The 18,504-nt window shown below is 39.9% G+C and overlaps 1 protein-coding gene across 3 annotated transcripts in view; it reads left to right on the top strand.

Moving 5' to 3' along the window:
- Window positions 1-18,504, top strand: part of DCP2 (decapping mRNA 2) — a 48,748-nt gene that overhangs the window by 6,562 nt on the left and 23,682 nt on the right. For 2 of the 3 annotated variants that reach the window (XM_070462372.1, XM_020901086.2), the window contains exons 2-4: window positions 6,446-6,597; window positions 13,120-13,247; window positions 13,660-13,758. In XM_070462372.1, coding sequence (XP_070318473.1) covers window positions 6,446-6,597; window positions 13,120-13,247; window positions 13,660-13,758 — 379 coding nt within the window. The remainder of the gene's footprint in view (window positions 1-6,445; window positions 6,598-13,119; window positions 13,248-13,659; window positions 13,759-18,504) is intronic. The other variant, XM_020901087.2, reaches the window with a different exon arrangement.

The raw sequence follows: 18,504 nt of genomic DNA, 5'->3' as shown, positions 1-18,504 counted from the left end.
TCAGAGCCAGTTTTTGAAATGAGTTTGATTTTTTCTTTGTCATGAGTTAGGTTTTCCTGAAATGTTGGGTGACTTTTTGGTTGCTGTCCCGTGTTTCAGATGGGGCTGTGGAGGGACTTCCTGTGTGGCTGGCTGCTCTATGAGAGCAGGTGGGAGCTGGCTCTTAAACGCTGGGGAGCCCTGGGATACCAGCGGGCAGGCGTTTTGTTTTGGCGCGCCAGCACTCAAGCCCATTTGCCGAAGTTAGAAGAGAGTCTTGGGTGTTGTTCTTCCCTCCCCTGCCTTTTGCAGGAGAGACTCCTGACTGTCAGAGGGGTGAAAGAAGTGTGGATGTTCTCCTATTAATAGACTTTGCTGTTACGTTCGCCTTTTAAAAAGTTTTCTTATTCAGGACTTTTCTGGATTGGGATGGGAATAGGATTGAATTTCTCTGTCTTAGGTGTTTTTGTACCCCATTTTAGATTGTGGTTAGTATCCTTTAGAAATTTGTCATATGAATTTCTAGTTAAAGATAGTGGATTGTGCACAAGCATCTTAAACAATTTCAAATGTATAGCCCCACAAGAAAGGGAAGAATGGATGAAGAGATGAGCCACAGACTTTGGAAACTATGCAGCAGAAGTGAAGGTGGCATGTGGTTTAGCAGACCTGACAGACTTGTGAGAGAGTGAATATTGTAGTGGTCACTCGGCTTCAGAATTAGAGGATATTGAAAAGTGACACAGATGAGGTGGTGAGTACCGTGTACATGCTGAAAACCATCCCTCTTCCTCTGCTCAGTTCCCAGAAAGTGGAAGCCTGGCCTTTACCTTCTGATGGATTGGAAGGTTTTTGTCTAGGTGCTCTGACTAGCCCATGAGGAAATACCTGAAGATACTGACATTGGAAGTTCCTTGATCGAATGGCTCAGCCTAATCCCCTTTAATGGTCCCTCATGTTTGACAAGCCTCCTAAAAAAGCTTTGTAGTCTTGAAAGTATGAATATCTGAAATAGGCCTCAACACAGAATGTAGAACTTAAAACTAACAATGACAATGAAAAATGAGAAGAAAAAAAACCCCAAAACTACTCCTTAGAGAGAGAGGTTTTTACAGTCATGTAATAGCAAAATAATCTATGAAAGCATAATTTAAGCAATTAAAAATAGCCTTTGGAATTTTAAATATGAGAGTAGAAACAAAAAGCCCAGTAGGTGGCTTGTAAGAGACTGTTTCCCAGAAAGTAAGGGTTTTAGAAGTTAGACGTAGGACATAACAGAGAAAATTGGAGAATCATAGGATCGTTCCATGAGGTCTTTCAATACTGAAGGAGGTGAGTTTCCAAGTGGATGAAGTCCATTGAATAAGTGATGCAGTGTATGGAAAAGAGACAGCTAGGGAATTTTGGAACATGAAGGACAGAAGGAAGAAGCTGGAAGCTTCCAGTGAGAAAAAAGGTTGGACGAAGGAATTGGGGTGGCTTCAGTCTACACATCAAAATTGTAGGCTGGCAGGAAAGAGCACTGTCTTCAGGCTTCTGAAGGAAAATGATTTCCAACCTGGAATTCTTTACCTAGCCAAATTGTCAAGTGTGAGGATAAAGATATTTTCAAATTCACTATGTCTTAATATTTATCTCTCCTGCATTCTTTCTCCAGAAGGCATGGAAGGTGGTACTAAGGAAGGTGAAAATAAGGAAGTACATTAATCAGGAGGAAGACGGGATGTAAGAACATGAGGTCTGGTATAGGGTGGAAACATGGGAACCATAGGATGCTAGTGAAGGGACAGCATAGGATGACAGATGTATATTATATGCAGTGGCAGTCACTCCAGATTGGCACAGATCAGAAGGCTCAGGGATAGTCTTCAAGATGAAACTGGTGTGTCTGAATGAACACCTCGAGAAAAGAACTTAGAAAACTAGTGAAAGATTAAGTTAGTGACAGGTAGGGAGAAAGTAAAGCAGTGACAAGACATTTATTAATTAGTGGGAGAACTTTTGATTGTGCTTAAGACGGAAAACAAGGACGTCCTGGTGGTCTAGCGGCTAAGACTCTGCTGCCAGCACGGGGGGCCCAGGTTCAGGCTCTGGTCAGGGAACAAGAATCCTGCATGCTGCAGCTGAGAGTTCGCATGCTGCAGCTAAAAGATCCCATGTGCCGCAACTGAGACCCCGCACAGCTAAATTAAGTAATTTTTTAAATGTGAAAAAACCGTGGATTATATGGCTTAGCTGTGAATTGTGTTTACAGAATCGTAGTGGGAGGACTTGAATGCTGATCTGACGCTGTGGTTGTAGACTGGGACTGAGTTTTGCTCCTCTCGAGGGACGTTTGGCAGTGACTGGAGACCTTTTTGGTTGTTGCAGCTTGCTGGAGAGTGCTGTTGATACCTGATAAGCAAAGGCTATGGATGCTGCTGAACACCTAGAGCATATAGCACAGCTCCTCTCGACATAGAGTTATGTGCTCCAGATGTCAGTAGTGCTGAAGTTAAAAAAGTAAACTAAGATACCATTTGTTGGGATGATGGAGAGGACAATGGTGTGCCGAATGAGAGGAGGAATAGAGTTAATTCTTGATCTTCTTCCATAATGGAATTCAATAGAAAATGTCCCAAACTGAGAACATTAAGAAATAATAGGCAGGTGGTTTTTCTTTTCTTCCTTTCATTTTTTTTTTTCCTGAGACTTGAAAGTGTTGGTCTCTTAGCTGCATCCAGCTCTTTGTGACCCCATGGATTGTAGTCTGCCAGGCTCCTCTGTCCATAGGATTCTCCAGGCAAGAATACTGGAGTGGGTAGCCATTCCCTTCTCCAGGGGATCTTCCTGACTCAGGGATCAAACCTGAGTCTCCCGCATTGCAGGCAGATTCTTTACCATCTGAGCCACAGAGAAGCCCCTTTTGAGACTTGGTGTGAGTTTATTAAAATCAGATAAAATGAGTCTAGTTTTTGTGTGCATTCTGTCTTGGTGTATCGTGTACTGGCTAGTCTGAGGCTGGAGGAGTGGTCTCTCTCGTAGGTAGTTGAGTTGACTACGTCTGTGGTGTACTGCTGGTGGTCTGAGCGCTGGATCTTTGTTGCTGCGCACAGCTCGCTCTGGCTGTGGCGTGCAGGCTGCTTCCAGACTCTCGTTCTGGAGCACATGCGATACAGCGCATGGGCTTCAGTAGTTGTGGTGCGGGGGCTTAGTCTCCCTGCAGCAGGGGGATCCTAGTTCCAGGACAGGGATTGAACCTGTGTCTCCCTCATTGGAAGGCAGATTCTTAACCCCCAGACCACCAGGGAAGCCCCAGTCTGCCCATGTTTGTGCAGCTTGAGGTTGAGCGTCAGAGTCCTAGATGATTCTGTGGGGCCTCAGCTCCTCCTTCTCTGCTGTCTCCCTGGTACTTCTTGGCTCCCCTTTTTGAAGAATTTGAATATTGAAAAATGGCAGGAACCGAAAGCCACTTTACCACGTGTTTGATGTGACTCTCCTCCTGCCTGGGACCACATGGCTGGAGATGAGGATAAGCTATGGATGTTGGCCCTGCTCTGTTGGGACTGCACAGTTCTTGTGATCGGAGAGGAAGGTTCTTGTCCGACAAGGTTTTAACTTCTGTGGACCCTGTTAACAGTCACTTGCTGCCAACTCTAACCAGTATGGCATTGCTTGGTACTGTGGCATGAGAGAAGGGAGAAGAGAGGGGGAGACCCTCATTGTGGAGAGGTTCCTTTAGATTCCTGTCTTGATCCTTGAGGCAGAACTTGAGGGCTCCTGGCGCTCACTTCTAACCCCCCGTCCACCTTAGGGATACTGGAGGGTGGAAAAATGGTAAATTCAGATATTTGTCATCCTCCTCAATCTTCCTGCTGCTGTTTACTTTTCACCATCCTCAAATAGCTGGTCTGTGTATTTCATTCAGGGTTTATAGCTGCATTTTATGGGAGGGACAGAGTGGAGTGTGCTTACCCCATCTTACATTTCAAAGATAAATTGTAACTGCCAGTATGTGTCAGTTTGCTAGACTATGGGAGTAAAAATATGCAAAGATCAGTTAGTTCGGTCACCCAGTTGTGTCCAGCTCTGCGACTGCATGGATTGCAGCATGCCAGGCCTCCCTGTCCATCACCAACTCCCGGAGTTTACTCAAACTCATGTCTGTCGAGTTGGTGATGCCATCCAACCATCTCATCCTCTGTCGTCCCCTTCTCCTCCCACCTTCAATCTTTCCCAGCATCAGGGTCTTTTCTAGTGAGTCAGCTCTTCACATCAGATGGCCAAAGTATTGGAGTTTTCAGCTTCGGCATCAGTCCTTCCAATTCAGCACTTTATCTCAGTGAACTAACTTGGAACAGTTTATGGACAGTAATGGTGGTAAAGAATTGGCCTGCAATGCAGGAGACGTGGGTTTGATCTCTGGGTCGGAAAGACCCCCTGGAGAAGGAAATGGCAACCCACTCTAGTATTCTTGCCTGAAGAGTCCCACGGACAGAGGAACCTGGTGGACTACAGTCCATGGGGCGCAAGGTCTTGGACATGACTTGGCGATTGAGCATGCACCCAGTAGTAAAAATCAGATAATTGCTTTAATGGAGTAGGAGTTGAAAGAATATATAAATCTGTTTAGAGGAGTCTGATATACCTACCACTGTAGGAGATGCAGTGTTTGTAAGTCATGAGGAATGAATTATAAGAAATGAATGAAGTAGGTAATTCATAAGTCGTTCCTCATGACCTATAAGTAAGTCATGAGGAATAAATTATAAGGAGAGGAGAGAGATAGTATGTGGATGGCGATTTAGCATATTTCTAAGAATCAGGTGTCACTGGGTATAAAGAACTTTACAGAGTGATAGAGGCTGTGCAGGTAAGCAGGCACTGGATCTTAAATGCCATGTGGAAGAGACTTTTATGTCTTGGACAATGCTGTCAGGGTTACATGTTACCTGTCTTGTTCTTAATACAGATTAATCTTAATACAGATTGTTTTTCTAGATTATTGTACATATATTTGTTTTAACTTCTACTTATTCAGTTCCCTATTGGAATGATATATTTTTATAATTTTTACAGCATTGTTTTGAGATTTGATTTGAAACTTGAAAATAGCAAAGAGCATTTATCACCACAACTAGTGAATAGTGTAAGTCAGAGGCCCCAAAGGCTGGGATCTATGCCTGGTGATCTGAGGTGGAGCGGATGTCATAATAATGATAGAAATAAAGGGCACAGTAAATGTAACGTGCTTGAATCATCCCCAAACCATCCCCCTTGTCCCAGTCCATGGAAAAATTGTCTCCCATGAAACTGGTGCCAGAGAGGTTGGGGACTGCTCATGTAAGTGATCAAATTGGGTGATGCTATTTTAAATTTTAAAAAATGGCTCTTGACACCAGTGGATTTCTTTTATGTAATTCCATTCTGTCTCTAAACGTCACTAGAAACGGTCACAGAAAATGCTGAGCCTGGAAGAAGGCTGGTGGTGCTTGCTGAGTGTGTCCTGTAGACCACATGAGTTTGATTGGTTTGTTGCACAAAAGGGTTCATTATCTTAATCATGCACATACATTTGTGTGTGTAATATAGCGTACACTTATACTGTGTATTAACTGTTTCTTCCTCTGAATGTACTTGGAAAAGACAATTCAGATTTTCTTTTTTTTAAAAGTGATTGTATTTGAAAGTTATTTTGAACTCAGGTTCTTCAGATGAGCTCTTTGGGAAGTCTGGTCTATTAATGATTTCTTTTGCATTTCTTTGTAATACTTTAAATATAAAAATTAAACAGCTAACATCTTTTCTGTTCGAGTGTATGAATTTATTTGCATATATTCTTTGAAAATGTTACCAGACATGGGAGGGAATCCTAGTGATTTTTTTTCTTTCTTTCTTTCTTTTTTGTCCACACCACATGGCTTGCGGGATGTGCTAACATCCCCTACCAGGCATGAAATCTGTGCCTGCTTCAGTGGAAGAATGGAGTCTTAACCACTGGACCTCAGGGAAGTCCCACAAGTTTGTTTTCTTACTCACCTTTAATTTATTGTTCGGGAGCTCTTATCTCTGTACTTGTGAACAGAGGATAGATGACCTCTTAAAAAATTGTGTTATGAATGAGATTCATTCATAACTCATCTTTCCTGGGTTCCCTGATGGCTCAGATGGTAAAGAATCTGTCTGCAGTGCAGGAACCTGGGTTTGATCCCTGGGTCGGGAAGATCCCCTGGAGAAGGGAATGGCAACCCACTCCAGTATTCTTGCCTGGAGAATTCCATGGACAGGCTACAGCCCATGGGGTCGCAAAGAGTTGGACAGACTGAGCGACTAACACTTTAACTTTCCTGCCAATTTTGCTTCCTTGATCAGTACTACTTTTGATGTATTTTCGTGTTGGTGGGTCAGGAATGAAGCAATTAAAAAGGTTAAAATAAATTGTTATGGTTTGTAAATGTAATTTTTGTATGTTTTTTGTTTTTGACAGCCGATTTATTTTGCATATTCCCAGCGAGGAAAGAGACAATGCTATCCGAGTGTGTTTTCAGATTGAACTTGCCCATTGGTTTTACTTGGATTTCTACATGCAGAACACACCAGGATTACCTCAGTGTGGGATAAGAGACTTTGCTAAAGCTGATATCCTTTTTATTACTATAATGACTGTCTTTCATTCTTGTTAATAAGATGTTTTAGCACAAATTTTCTTTTGCTTGTCTTTGAGATTTATAATCTTTTAAATAAAACATAATGATTTCTAAAATTGGTCAAATACATAAAGCATATACACATGGTTTGTGCCTGATGGTGGTAGGCACAGTTTGATAGAAGGGTTGCACCTTGGTAGTCATGGGGGTGGTTCCAGGACCACTCCCCTTCCCTCAGGATACCAGAATTCATAGATGTTCCTTGTTTAGTCACTAAGTCATGTCCAATTTTCTGTGACCCCATGGACTATGTAGCCCATCAGACTCCTTTGCTATTGAATTTCCCATGTGAGAATATTGGAGTGGGTTGCCATTTCCTTCTCCAGGAGATCTTCCCGACCCAGGGATCAAACCCACGTCTCCTGCATTGGCAGGAGGGTTCTTTACCACTGAGCCACCAGGGGAGCCAGCTCAAGTTTCTTTGATGGTGTTAAAAGGCATGGTGGAGTCGGCCGCTCTCTGAGGGTCACACATTGTTGCAGGGAGAAGTCAATTCCGACTCCATATTCAAACTGTTTCTTTAACTTGCTTTCCATTGCTTTTGTTATTATAATCATACATAATGGCCTGCTTCAGAAAAGCCTGACTGTTTTTAAAGTGCCTTTGTTTAGACCCCCCCACCCCCCACCTGTAGTTGGCAGGAAGGAAGAAATGAACACACCCCCCTGCCTAAGGCTGGCCATTCTAGGAGATAACTTGCAAGGTTAATAGTCTTTATTTTGTTTCCTCACCTCCCCCCTCTTGTCTGTCTTTAAAAGAACCTGGCATCCAGACCCTGGCAAAATGATTATTTTGAGATGTTAGTTGGCCATCTTGGTTAGTTGGCCCTTTGAATAAAATCATATTCTTTGCCTCAACTTTGTATCTCGGATTCATTGGCCTGTCATGTAGTGAGCAGAGTGAGGTTGGTCTTAGTAACACCTGTGGATACTGGAGGGACAACAGTATTCTTATTTATGTTGCGGACCCCCTAAAATGTGCAGTTATGATTAGAAATAAATTTGATTTTCTTTCAGATATAGCTAGCCTGTTTTTAGAATGATCTGGTTTTTTTTTTTTTGTTTTGTTTTGTTTTTTTTTACATTCCTCTTGCTGTACCACTTAACTGAATGATCTTTATTGAGATTACTACCTTTCTGGGATAGATATTCTTAAGTAATTATTGAATACTTCCTGAGTTCAAAACAGTTTTTGGTTTTATGACAGATTCCTTGCCTTCTGAGAAGCTTTTGTTCTTCCCTATTTACAAATAAGATAGAAACTTGTCATAATTAGATTCACACGAATATTTAAGATTATAAAAGGAAGCTATGTCACAAGGCCAAAAACCTAGTAAATTGCTAATGCTCTTGATACTGTTTCTAGAATTTGGCAGAAGGTGGAAAGTTTTATGCAAGTTTAAGCAAGGCTATGTTTTAAAGGGAATGTAGAATTTTCACTCTATACATTTCCTGTAAGCAGGCTGGAGTGGGAAATACATTACAGATAAAGAAAAGGGATGGAGCAAAATTGGGGAGTTGGAAATGATAAGCAATACCTTGGAAAGTAAACTTTTACTAAGATTCTTACAGGGATCCAAGAGGAGATAGGGATGGAAGTTATGTAGGGGAATTTGTGAGTTTTTAAATCTTGAGCCAAAATGCTTAGGTTTTTATTCTCTTGGTCATTGTTTTTAAACCATGTGTTGACATGGCTCTGTACCCATAAGTTCACTACTACACTAGAGGGAGTAGGAGTAGGTGACTTAAGCCTCATGCTCAGCTCCCTGTGCTTTTTCTTCAAAGGAACCCTTTAGGGTTCTGCAGAAAATGAGTGAAACTGTTTATAGCTATATAAACTGTTAATCTATATAGCTGTTAACCTTTGAAAGTTTCTCAGCAACTGCGTAGAAGTAAATGGAAAAAGGCGGAACGGAAGTGCTGTGGAACACTGCCTCTGTTAGAGTCTTGGTCGCGGATTTTATGAGGAAATCGTAGAGCACTTTGTTTCTAAGGAGCTGTAATCTAACTGGAGAAACATGAGTAAAGTAAGAAAGCTGTCTTCTTTGGTTTCGGTCTGTTTTGCATAGACTTGGGGTCTTATAAGAGCAACTGTACATATTTTGGGGTTCTGGATAAGATTTTGTGCTTATGTGGTGGTTTGCTCACTAAGTTCTGTCCGACTCTTCTGACCCTGTGGACTGCGGCCCACCAGGCTCCTCTGTGCATGGGATTCTCCAGGCAAGAATACTGGAGTGGGTTGGCGTTTCCTTCTCCAGGGGATCTTCCTAACCCAGGGTCTCCTGAATTGCAATTTTTCCTGAAACACAATTGCAGTTGTGTTTATATGAATTTTTAAAACTTTTCTTATTATTTAAAAAAAGCACCCCTGTTTTAGTTAAGTTTCTTCTTCTAATTCACTTACGTGGAAGAAAAAGCTTCCTCTAATGTGGTTCAGTTCAGTTCAGTCACTCAGTCGTGTCCGACTCTTTGCGACTGTATCACAGCACACCAGGCCTCCCTGTCCATCACCAACTCCTGGAGTCTACCCAAACCCATGTCCGTCGAGTCAGTGATGCCATCCAGCCATCTCATCCTCTGTCGTCCCCTTCTCCTGCCCCCAGACTCCATTAAATAACTGAGTGCTTAGTCTGTGCCAGGCGTTGTGTAGTGAACAGGGTGTATTTGGCCGCTGTCTTTAGGATGACCAGCAGGAAAGGACATGATCTCACTGAAGTCTTATAGGTTCTGATAAGGTAGCCTAGTGTTCTTTAGAAATAGTGACACGAGTAATCCCACTCCAATTTGAAATTAGACAAAAATCTTCTTTGGAGGCAGAATCTACTGGGCCGTATTTGTCTGGACTTTACCCATAAGGGTACTAAAAGAATGTAGGAGATTAAAAAAAGACTTCCAGGAAAAAAGTTTGACTTACAGAGAAGTAGAAAGAATATTAAAATCAAGTGCCACCATACTCTTTCTATGTATTTACCCATTGTTAACGTTTTGCCACATTTGCTTTATTTCTCTCTAGGAATGTTTTGAAAAACATTCCTGAAATAGTGCAGGCAGTGAATTGGAGGAATGTCAGATTGGAAACCTAATTAAGATGCTGTTTCATTAATTTATGAGAGAGAAATGGAAACTTCTGATAGAAGTGAATAGAAGATATTAAATTTCAGTGATATTTAGGAGGTAAACTTTGTCTTAACTTGAATGTCTGAGGAGAGGTAGAGGAAGGAGTCAAGGATGGTATCCAGGTTTCTGATTTGAGCGATTGAGTGGATGGTTGTGTCATTCCATTTGTAGAAAAATAAAGGAGAAATTTTGTGGGGGCATGGCAGACACTGATTTGTGGTACCTGTGAGACTGCAGAGTAAAAGTTAATAGTGTGAGTTCTGGAGCCACATTCCTTGCGTTACCATCCCATCTTTGCCATTTACCAGTCGTGCAACCTTGGACAAATAGTAGGGCTTCTCTGTGACTCTGTTTTTTCTTTGTTTGTTGTGCACAATCCTGTGACTTTTCTTTAGGACTACTCAGGTGTAGCACTTAACTGAGTATGTGCCAGTAGTACTTGCCTGAGTGTATACTACATACCCCAGTATGTGCTATAGATTGACTGTCCTGGACTTGCTTCTGGGTTGAGGTTTTGCTGGGGAGCTATATTCATAACTGTGGCAAAAGAGTTTTGAATATTGCTAAGACATTGATTAAAGTGATGGACTGTATTGTGGAGAGAAGAAAATAAAAGCCAGAGGGTGCTAATATGGAGACAGGGGAACAGTCAAAAATAGATGTAGAATAACCATATATTGTGACTACTTAAAAGACTGCTGTAGAAAATTATGGCCAAGATGTTTTATTCTAATCAAAGGACTGTAATAGTTCTGTTGATGGCAAGGTGCAGGTTGTTGCTGCGGGAGTTGGTCCCAGAAGTGGGCGTGGATGTGAGGACACGGAATACAGGGAACTGGGGCCAGACCTTGACCCGAGAGGAAATTGATGTCATCTGTGATAACAGAAGGATTTTGGATGGCAGTTATAGTGAAATAATTGTCTACAGTTAGAGTGTATTTTTCATGTTTTTGCAGAAATGTTAAAAAGAGTCTACTAAAGAAGCACTGAATTGTTAAGAGATGGGACATGTGTAATACAAGTAGACGTATGTGCTTCTTCCATTCTTTATGCAATCAGTGTGATCTTCTGTCTTTCTCTTAGAACTGTTGGTAAGACCCAGTAAGCCAAGATTCAAGATGCAAAATAATTTGGTTTGATGGTTAAGAAAATAAGACCGTAGTCAAATAATAATTTTAGTAAAAATTAGAAAATAATTATCATTACTCAGCATATCATAAGGTTTTTTTGAGTTAAGTACATTGTCTCATTAAATAAAAGTGGTATTTAAAAACTCTCCACTCCAAAAAAACCCAAAAAACTTTCCACTCCATTGTTGGAATGAATTACTATTGAATATGGAGGAGGATTGAAGAGTTGTCTTCAGTGAGGAAATTGATGTCATTTTGGATTGAGTTCTGTTATTTGCTAATTGTGTGGACTTGAGCAAGTGCTTTTCATCATTAATTCCAAATATATCTTGCTCTGCAGTTGATTGGTTCATCAGCTCACTCTTTTTATGGTGATTTTGGGGTAGGAAAAAAAATGGGTAAATGAAGAATATAGATTTTCAAGATGATGTCCATTGATTTTAATTTCTTTTGCTAATGTTTGTTATTCTTTTTGAAGAAGAAGTTTAATAGGTAGAAAGATGAGATAAAACTTCGTTATAGATACACTAATGCACTGTGAAATTATTAGGAACGTTGTAGGGAGAAGGAAGAGAAAGGGAAAAAAACGAGGTAAATGTCTTCCTCTTTGACACTTCCTCTTTAACACTATTGGAAGTTACTTCTATTCCTGGGTTATATTCATATTTTTCCCCCTGTGGTTAAATTTTTAATGGAAAAAAAATCTATCTATTTAAAATATATAATTAGATTTAAAAAAATCTGTGGTGACTCTAAAACACATAAGGAATTTTTACTAAATATCTCAGGCTAGACTTTTAATGGGAAATAGCTTTCAGAATTATAGGAGGCTGGAATCTTCCAAAATCCTTCCATAGAGCTTTATGGAATAGTTAATATTATATCCACATGATTCCCCCACTCCCTAAATGAAAGCAAAAAATATTTTTAACCTAGTACTTGCCTATTTAATACAGTGTTGTTATAGATGGTTGCCTTTTTTGAGCTCTTTGAGAACCTTATTTCTTACTGCAGCTATAATACCATATTTTTAAACAGAAAAATATACAGCTTATAAAATTAGTTTTCATAAAATGAATGTGATGTTTTTGTTTAACTCAGTAGTTAATGTGAATACAATGCTGACTTCTTTGAGGATGTTGACGTGTGTGTACTACAAGTTTTCCCTGCACCTTTCTTTGCCTTATCTGTTACAAACCTTCTTTTCTTACATTAACATAAAAATGAAAAGACAGAATATGTAAGTTTTCACAGAGGACTTGAAAACCCTTGAGAGGGTCCTCTGTTTGAGAAACACTGTCATAAATTATAATTTGCCCTATAGTTTTCATAATTAACAGTGTTGTAATGAGGCATTTGGTAGCATATTAGTATTGGAAGCCTGAGCATATACTTTACAGGTTTAGGTTTTATTTACTTTAGAAAAAAATATTTTACCCTGCCCAAATTTGGAGAGGCATACCCAGTTTCTTTTGAAACAGGCCATACTTTCCTTAATACTCATGTTTACATTTCTCTATAATCCTTAATAAATCTTCATCATTAGAATGTATTATAAAAGCGATACATACGCATGGTAAAGAAAAACATTCAGCTCTGTAGCGTGCATGCTTCATTCATCTCTAGTTCTGCTTCCCAGAGTTAGGGGTAGCTGCTCCCGCTGCCTTCCGGGGCGAGGGCGGCGGGGCGGCTGGGCGGCTGGGCGGCTGAGAGGCTCGCGGGGCCCTAGTTCCTCAGCCGGGGATTGAGTCTGCACCGCCTGCCGTGGAAGCGCGCCCTAACCCCGCACTGCCAGGGACGCCCCGCTTCTGGTCACTCTGACGGCCCCTGCCTCTTACTGTGTGTGCTGTGCTCGTCTTTCTTGCTGTCCGTTTCACTGTCTGTCGACTCTTCATGTGATAAATTCGACACACTTAGTGACTGGAAGTGCTGACGTGGCCCTGAGTTTTTTGGTGTTAACTCAGGGTGCCAGAGCATATGTGTTCAAACTTTACTTGATTTGTGCCTGGGCTAAATGCGAGAAGTTAGAAATGTTTTGTTCAGGCGAAAACAAATGTGAAAAGACAAGAAAGATACACTTACGTGAGGTGAAGATGTGAGTAATTTTGTATAAAATACACAATTCATTTAAAAAGATGTCTTTCTGTGTATATGTGCTTAAACTGTATTAAGGGAGAAAGTAAGTGGCTTCCTTAACACATGGTATACTCTTCAGTCATTGTCCATTTTTGCTGCCTCAAGGTGAAGATGTGGAAAAAATTTTGGATGAATGGAAGGAATATAAAATGGGAGTGCCAACATATGGTGCAATTATTCTTGATGAGACACTTGAAAATGTGAGTGAGAGTAATACAGAATTTTTAAGTGAAATGGTAATCAGCTGTTTTCATCCTAATGTTTTATCTATAATGTTCTGAACTGAGGTTTTAGAAGTATACTTAGATTTTTAGTGATACAAGACCAAAATTTGCATATTCTGTCTGCATTCTGGGTCTTAATAATTTATACCTGTTGCAGTATGGCCTCTTGTAAAGGAACTCGATTGCTGAGGAAATGCTTTAAAATTGGCAGAATGCCTTTCTTCACAGGAAAAGTAATGGTATATCTGGCTTCCTGGAAGCCGGTTAACCAAGTAAAACTGTTGGTGATAACAGTTAACTGAAGTAAGGAGAAAAGCACTTCTGGCTTTTAGAAAGGAATATGGGAAAGGAGAGCAAGTTTTATTTTTACCTCTTGATTGTCTTGCAGGTACTACTGGTTCAGGGGTACCTAGCAAAATCAGGCTGGGGATTTCCAAAAGGAAAAGTAAATAAAGAAGAAGCTCCTCATGATTGTGCTGCTAGAGAGGTGAGTTATTGCAGTTTGAAACAGTAATGTTTGGTGGTTGTGCTTTGAGTGTTGTTTTAGCTTTGGAGACTGGACTTGTTTGGATCGTTTAAATCCTCTTTCCAGAACTTGACTGCTTGCATGAAGTAATGTCTTTTGTTATGTAGCTGTTAATTTGTTTGTCCACCTCTATCATTTATTCTCTCATTTGTTTCATTTTCTTTCATTGTACATTTTTTATTCTATTATTTAACTTTTTTTGTAACATCTTTTCCACTTTTCCTTTTATAATTGGATTAAATGTTTAATTGGATTAAATAGAGTGGTTAAATATTTTGGCTCTTATAACCTTTGTTTTATGTTTATAGTCTGGGCTTTCAGACAAACGCACAATTTCTGAGACATTTACATTTATTGGTAAAAACCCACTCTAGCTTCCCTCTGCCTGTAGAATGAAGTTTAATTCTTTAAGAGTTGAAACTCCCTCTCCTACCCCCAACACAAAACTTAGCCATTCCTAAATTTGTCTTTCTTTATTCTTAGTCAAAAGAATTTATTCTTTGTCCTCTGAATTTGATTGATTTGTTTCATCCACTAAGCTTTTGCTTATATGATTTTCCTACCTGGAAAGGCCTCTCTTCTGCCCATTCAAATCTTAACTGGTTATCTTTCTAGAGGGAGATCACTTTTTCCCCAAAAGACTGCCACAGACTAGCTGTATGTACCGGGCCATAGTTTCTTATTTGTAAAAGGAAGATGTTCACTATTATTTAAATTGTTTATTTTTAAATGTAACCACTTGGCTGTAGCCCACAGTAATACATTGTGATACATTGTGTACATATTCTTATTTATCAGTTTACAAAAGTATACCTTGTCCTTGACATTTGAGAAGTTGAGCTATGAGGAAATAACGATGAAATGGAAAGAGAACTGGACTAGGAGTTGCAAGGTTTTTGTTCCAGTATAGTTTTAGTGTATGTTGCTCAGTAGCCTAGAGACTGGGCAAATCTCTGTAAAATATAAAATCATTAGGAGTCAACTCAAGGACTCCCATTTCTAGAAGCAAGGTATTTATAACTAGAAGTGACATCTTTATAGAGTCTAAGCTGGTAGTGATTGAATTTTGAGATTTTTTTCGAGCTGACAGTATGGATTTTGTAGCATATTTTATTTGAATCTCTCTTTTTTTTTTTTTTTTTTGCTCAGTGTTTTTCTGGAGCAGTGTTCACTGCCTGGTTCGAGTATATTTATTAGTGAGGGATAATAGTTAAAATTCTTAAAAACCACTAGTGGTTATTTACTGTAGAAAAAAATATCAATGCTTATTTACTTTGGAGAGATTTTAAAAATGACTGAAAATGCTGCATTTTAAATTGAGTATGAAACAGCTTATCTGAGCAATTGTTTTGCAACAGCTTATAGCAAAGGAGTTTTACACCCACCCTTTAAAATTGAAAACTATTTAGGGAGCAGGTGAGGAAATGCCACTTCCTCTAAGAGCTTTTCCTTTCTTTTCTGTAGATGGCAGGAGATGAAATGGAGTACTTAAAAAGTCTTCTCTTTTTTATGTCTTCAGTTTTTGTAGTCGTCTTGCTTATAATGAAGGACAAAGTGGGAGCCATACTGTCCCACTTAGTGGAATTAATCAATACGTCTTATACATGGAATAGACTTGTCCTACAGAAGTGAGATAGTTGTCCAGGTCCAGAAAGAAATATTAACTGCAATAACAGAAATTTAGGCTAAATTGGATGGTATGGGCTATCTTTATAATTGGATCTTTTTCGAGGAATCAAATACCAAATCTTGGAAAACTGAAGAAGGACCCTAGACCCAAGGGGTCTGCCTGCATCTACTGCTGGAACGCTCCATCTCATGAGTTTTATACATGATATTATAGAGAGTAGGGGTGATGCAGAAATCGGGTGTTTGGGATAAAAAGAGAAAGTTAACCTGTGAACCAGGACAGTTTTCACCTTGGTTTTTCTTCTTTGTTCTCTGCTCTGGGATACTGAGATAAAAAGTCCTGTCTGTGTGGTGCTGATTCCAGTGGATCACCATAATTTGTAAGAAAGTAAATAAAATTTATTCTTGGGGCTGGGGGAGTGGGAGAATGGAGAATCCTGTAGGGGAAGATGCAGCCTTTATGGGAAGTTATCTCTCTTTTTACAGGTGAGTAACTGAAACAGAGCCACTTAGTAAGCACAAAACAGAGAGAGACAGAAACCCTGGTATTTGGGATCTGGAATTCATGTTCTTGGCTGCTATTTAATATACAGGCAGTCAGGAATGTTTGTAAGTTGGTGAGAATTTCTAAACACATATACGACATAAACAGAAGAAATTTGATTTTAAGTACATATATCTATTTCCTGATAACACTTACCTCTCTTATTTGGACCAATATGAATCTCCCCCCGCCTCCCCTGTTTTAAAGATTTTGTCTTGCTCTGAGGAAGGCACAGGTGTACTTAGGAACCACAGTTAATTAATTTCGGGGAAAAAATGTTCCCTTTGATAATAAGAATTAATCCTAACTTCTAACTTTTCTGATCTAAATAATAGCTTCTTTTAGCTGATAAAGGAACTTTTTAGAAAAGACTTTATTTAGTTTCTGTCATTTTAAGGGCTAGAATTTTTAAAGGCAAATCTTTTGACTTTTGTTCCTTTTAAGTGAATGCTTTTCTCATGAAGAACAGAGTTAGGAATTAAGGTGTAGCATTGCTGTATTAATCCACTCAGGCTGCCATAACAAAATACTTCTGGCTGGGCGGCATGAGCAGTGGACGTTTGTTTCCTCTCTGGAGGCTGGGCAGTAAGAGCAAGGTGCCTGTTGGTGGACTTCTGGCGCAGGCTCTCACTCTGGCCTGCGGTCGGCGGCCTTTCCTCTGTGCTGTCGTGGCCTCCCTGGGTGACTGCGTGCCCAGAGCGTGTTCCCCCTCTGCTTGGAGGGCATTAGTCCTGTTGGATTAGAGACCCACCCGCATGACCTCCTGTAGCCTGCACCACCTCCTCACAGGCCCTAGCTCCAAATACAGTCGTGTTGGGAGTTAGGCCTTCCTAAGAATTTTGGAAGGTTCAGTCCATGGTAGTTGCTGTTTTGAGAGTTGAAAGTATTCAGCCAGCAGTCCTAGGGTTGCAGTGTATCCTTCTGCCACTTGGTGGTACTGCAGCGTAATAGAAGCAACATCGAGGAAGGGGGAGAACCGTCAGTGTCTCAGTTGAAAACCAGATTGTTATTCCATTTATAGGAGTTTATGTTAATATTACACTTTTCATTTTCACTTGTCTTAATATATATGGAGAAGTTTTATCTTAATTTTTAGCTATCATTAGGCTTAGGCTGATGTGTTAAGCACTTTTTCTCTTGTTTTTACCATGTTTTTTCCCCCGCTGGTTTCTACCATGGGTTTTATTTTATGTTACTTAATAACTTCTAATTTTGTTTATTGTAATTAATGTTATTTCATCATGTATGAGTGTGTAGAAGTGTTTATTTTGCTGCAGCAGAATCTGACACCTCCTGTAAGGGCTGTGTTTGTGGACTGGGCTGAAGAAGCAGTGGCAAGCAGGCCGCTCAGGGAGAAGCTGTGAATAATCGTCAGTAGAAAGCTAATGGCCATCCTAATTAGTAGTTTCCAATCTTCTCTTTGATCACTTGGTTCACCTTTGTTAATTGGGTTATTTCTGAACACTTATTCAATACTGAAGTAGATGTAGGATAGAGATGTGAAAAACGTTCTCGAGGTTTTATTGAAAAGCTGTATTAAGATAATCTTAGTATATTTTTGTTATCAATTGTGGTGAAACAACACCTGTTTGTGAGAACATGGAATACTTGGTAGTTTACATGTGACTTGGAGATTTCATGTTGCTGCTTATTATTTGGCAGAACAGCGTTGTATTATAATGACACTTACTGTAATGCGCCCTTATGTGATTTAATCTTGATAGAATTTGTACGGAGGAATTACTGGTTTATTCTACCACTTGTAGGCTTATAAGATAAGACATAGATTTTAGGCAGAGGGTTTCATTGTCTATGCTGGTGTTCTTTGGGTAGCACATTTTTTTACTCTTAGGTAGAGACTTTTATCTGCTATCATTTGAGACATTAATCCTGTTCCATGTGCCAGGAACGTTAACTCTGAATTACCATACTGGAATGGATTTGATTCACAGAAGGTTTAGTATTAAAAATTGGTTTTAAATTTTATTTTTTTAATTGGTGGAAAATTGCATTACAATTTTGAATTGGTTTCTGCTGTATAGTAATGCAAATCAGTTATGTGTGTGTGTATTTGTGTATGTGTGTGTATATATACATATATACATATACATATGTACATATACACATACATATACATATATATACACATACACACATGTACATATGTACATACATATACATATATACACATATACACATGTACATATGTACATACATATACATACATATACGTGTGTGTGTGTATATATAGAGGGTGACAAAGAGTCAGACATGACTGAGCGACTGCTGCTGCTAGAGTCACTTCAGTCGTGTCCGACTCTGTGCGACCCCATAGACGGCAGCCCACCAGGCTCCCCCGTCCCTGGGATTCTCCAGGCAGGAACACTGGAGTGGGTTGCCATTTCTTTCTCCAATGCATGAAAGGGAAAAGTGAAAGTGAAGTCGCTCAGTCGTGTCTGACTCTTCATGACCCCATGGACCGCAGCCCACCAGGCTCCTCCATCCATGGGATTTTCCAGGCAAGAATACTGGAG

Source organism: Odocoileus virginianus, unplaced genomic scaffold (genome assembly GCF_023699985.2).
Source record: "Odocoileus virginianus isolate 20LAN1187 ecotype Illinois unplaced genomic scaffold, Ovbor_1.2 Unplaced_Scaffold_3, whole genome shotgun sequence".
In the NCBI taxonomy this organism is placed as follows: Eukaryota; Metazoa; Chordata; class Mammalia; order Artiodactyla; family Cervidae; genus Odocoileus; species Odocoileus virginianus.
The sequence above is the reverse complement of the archived record's forward strand: the minus strand, read 5'-3'. Positions and strand labels throughout refer to the sequence as shown.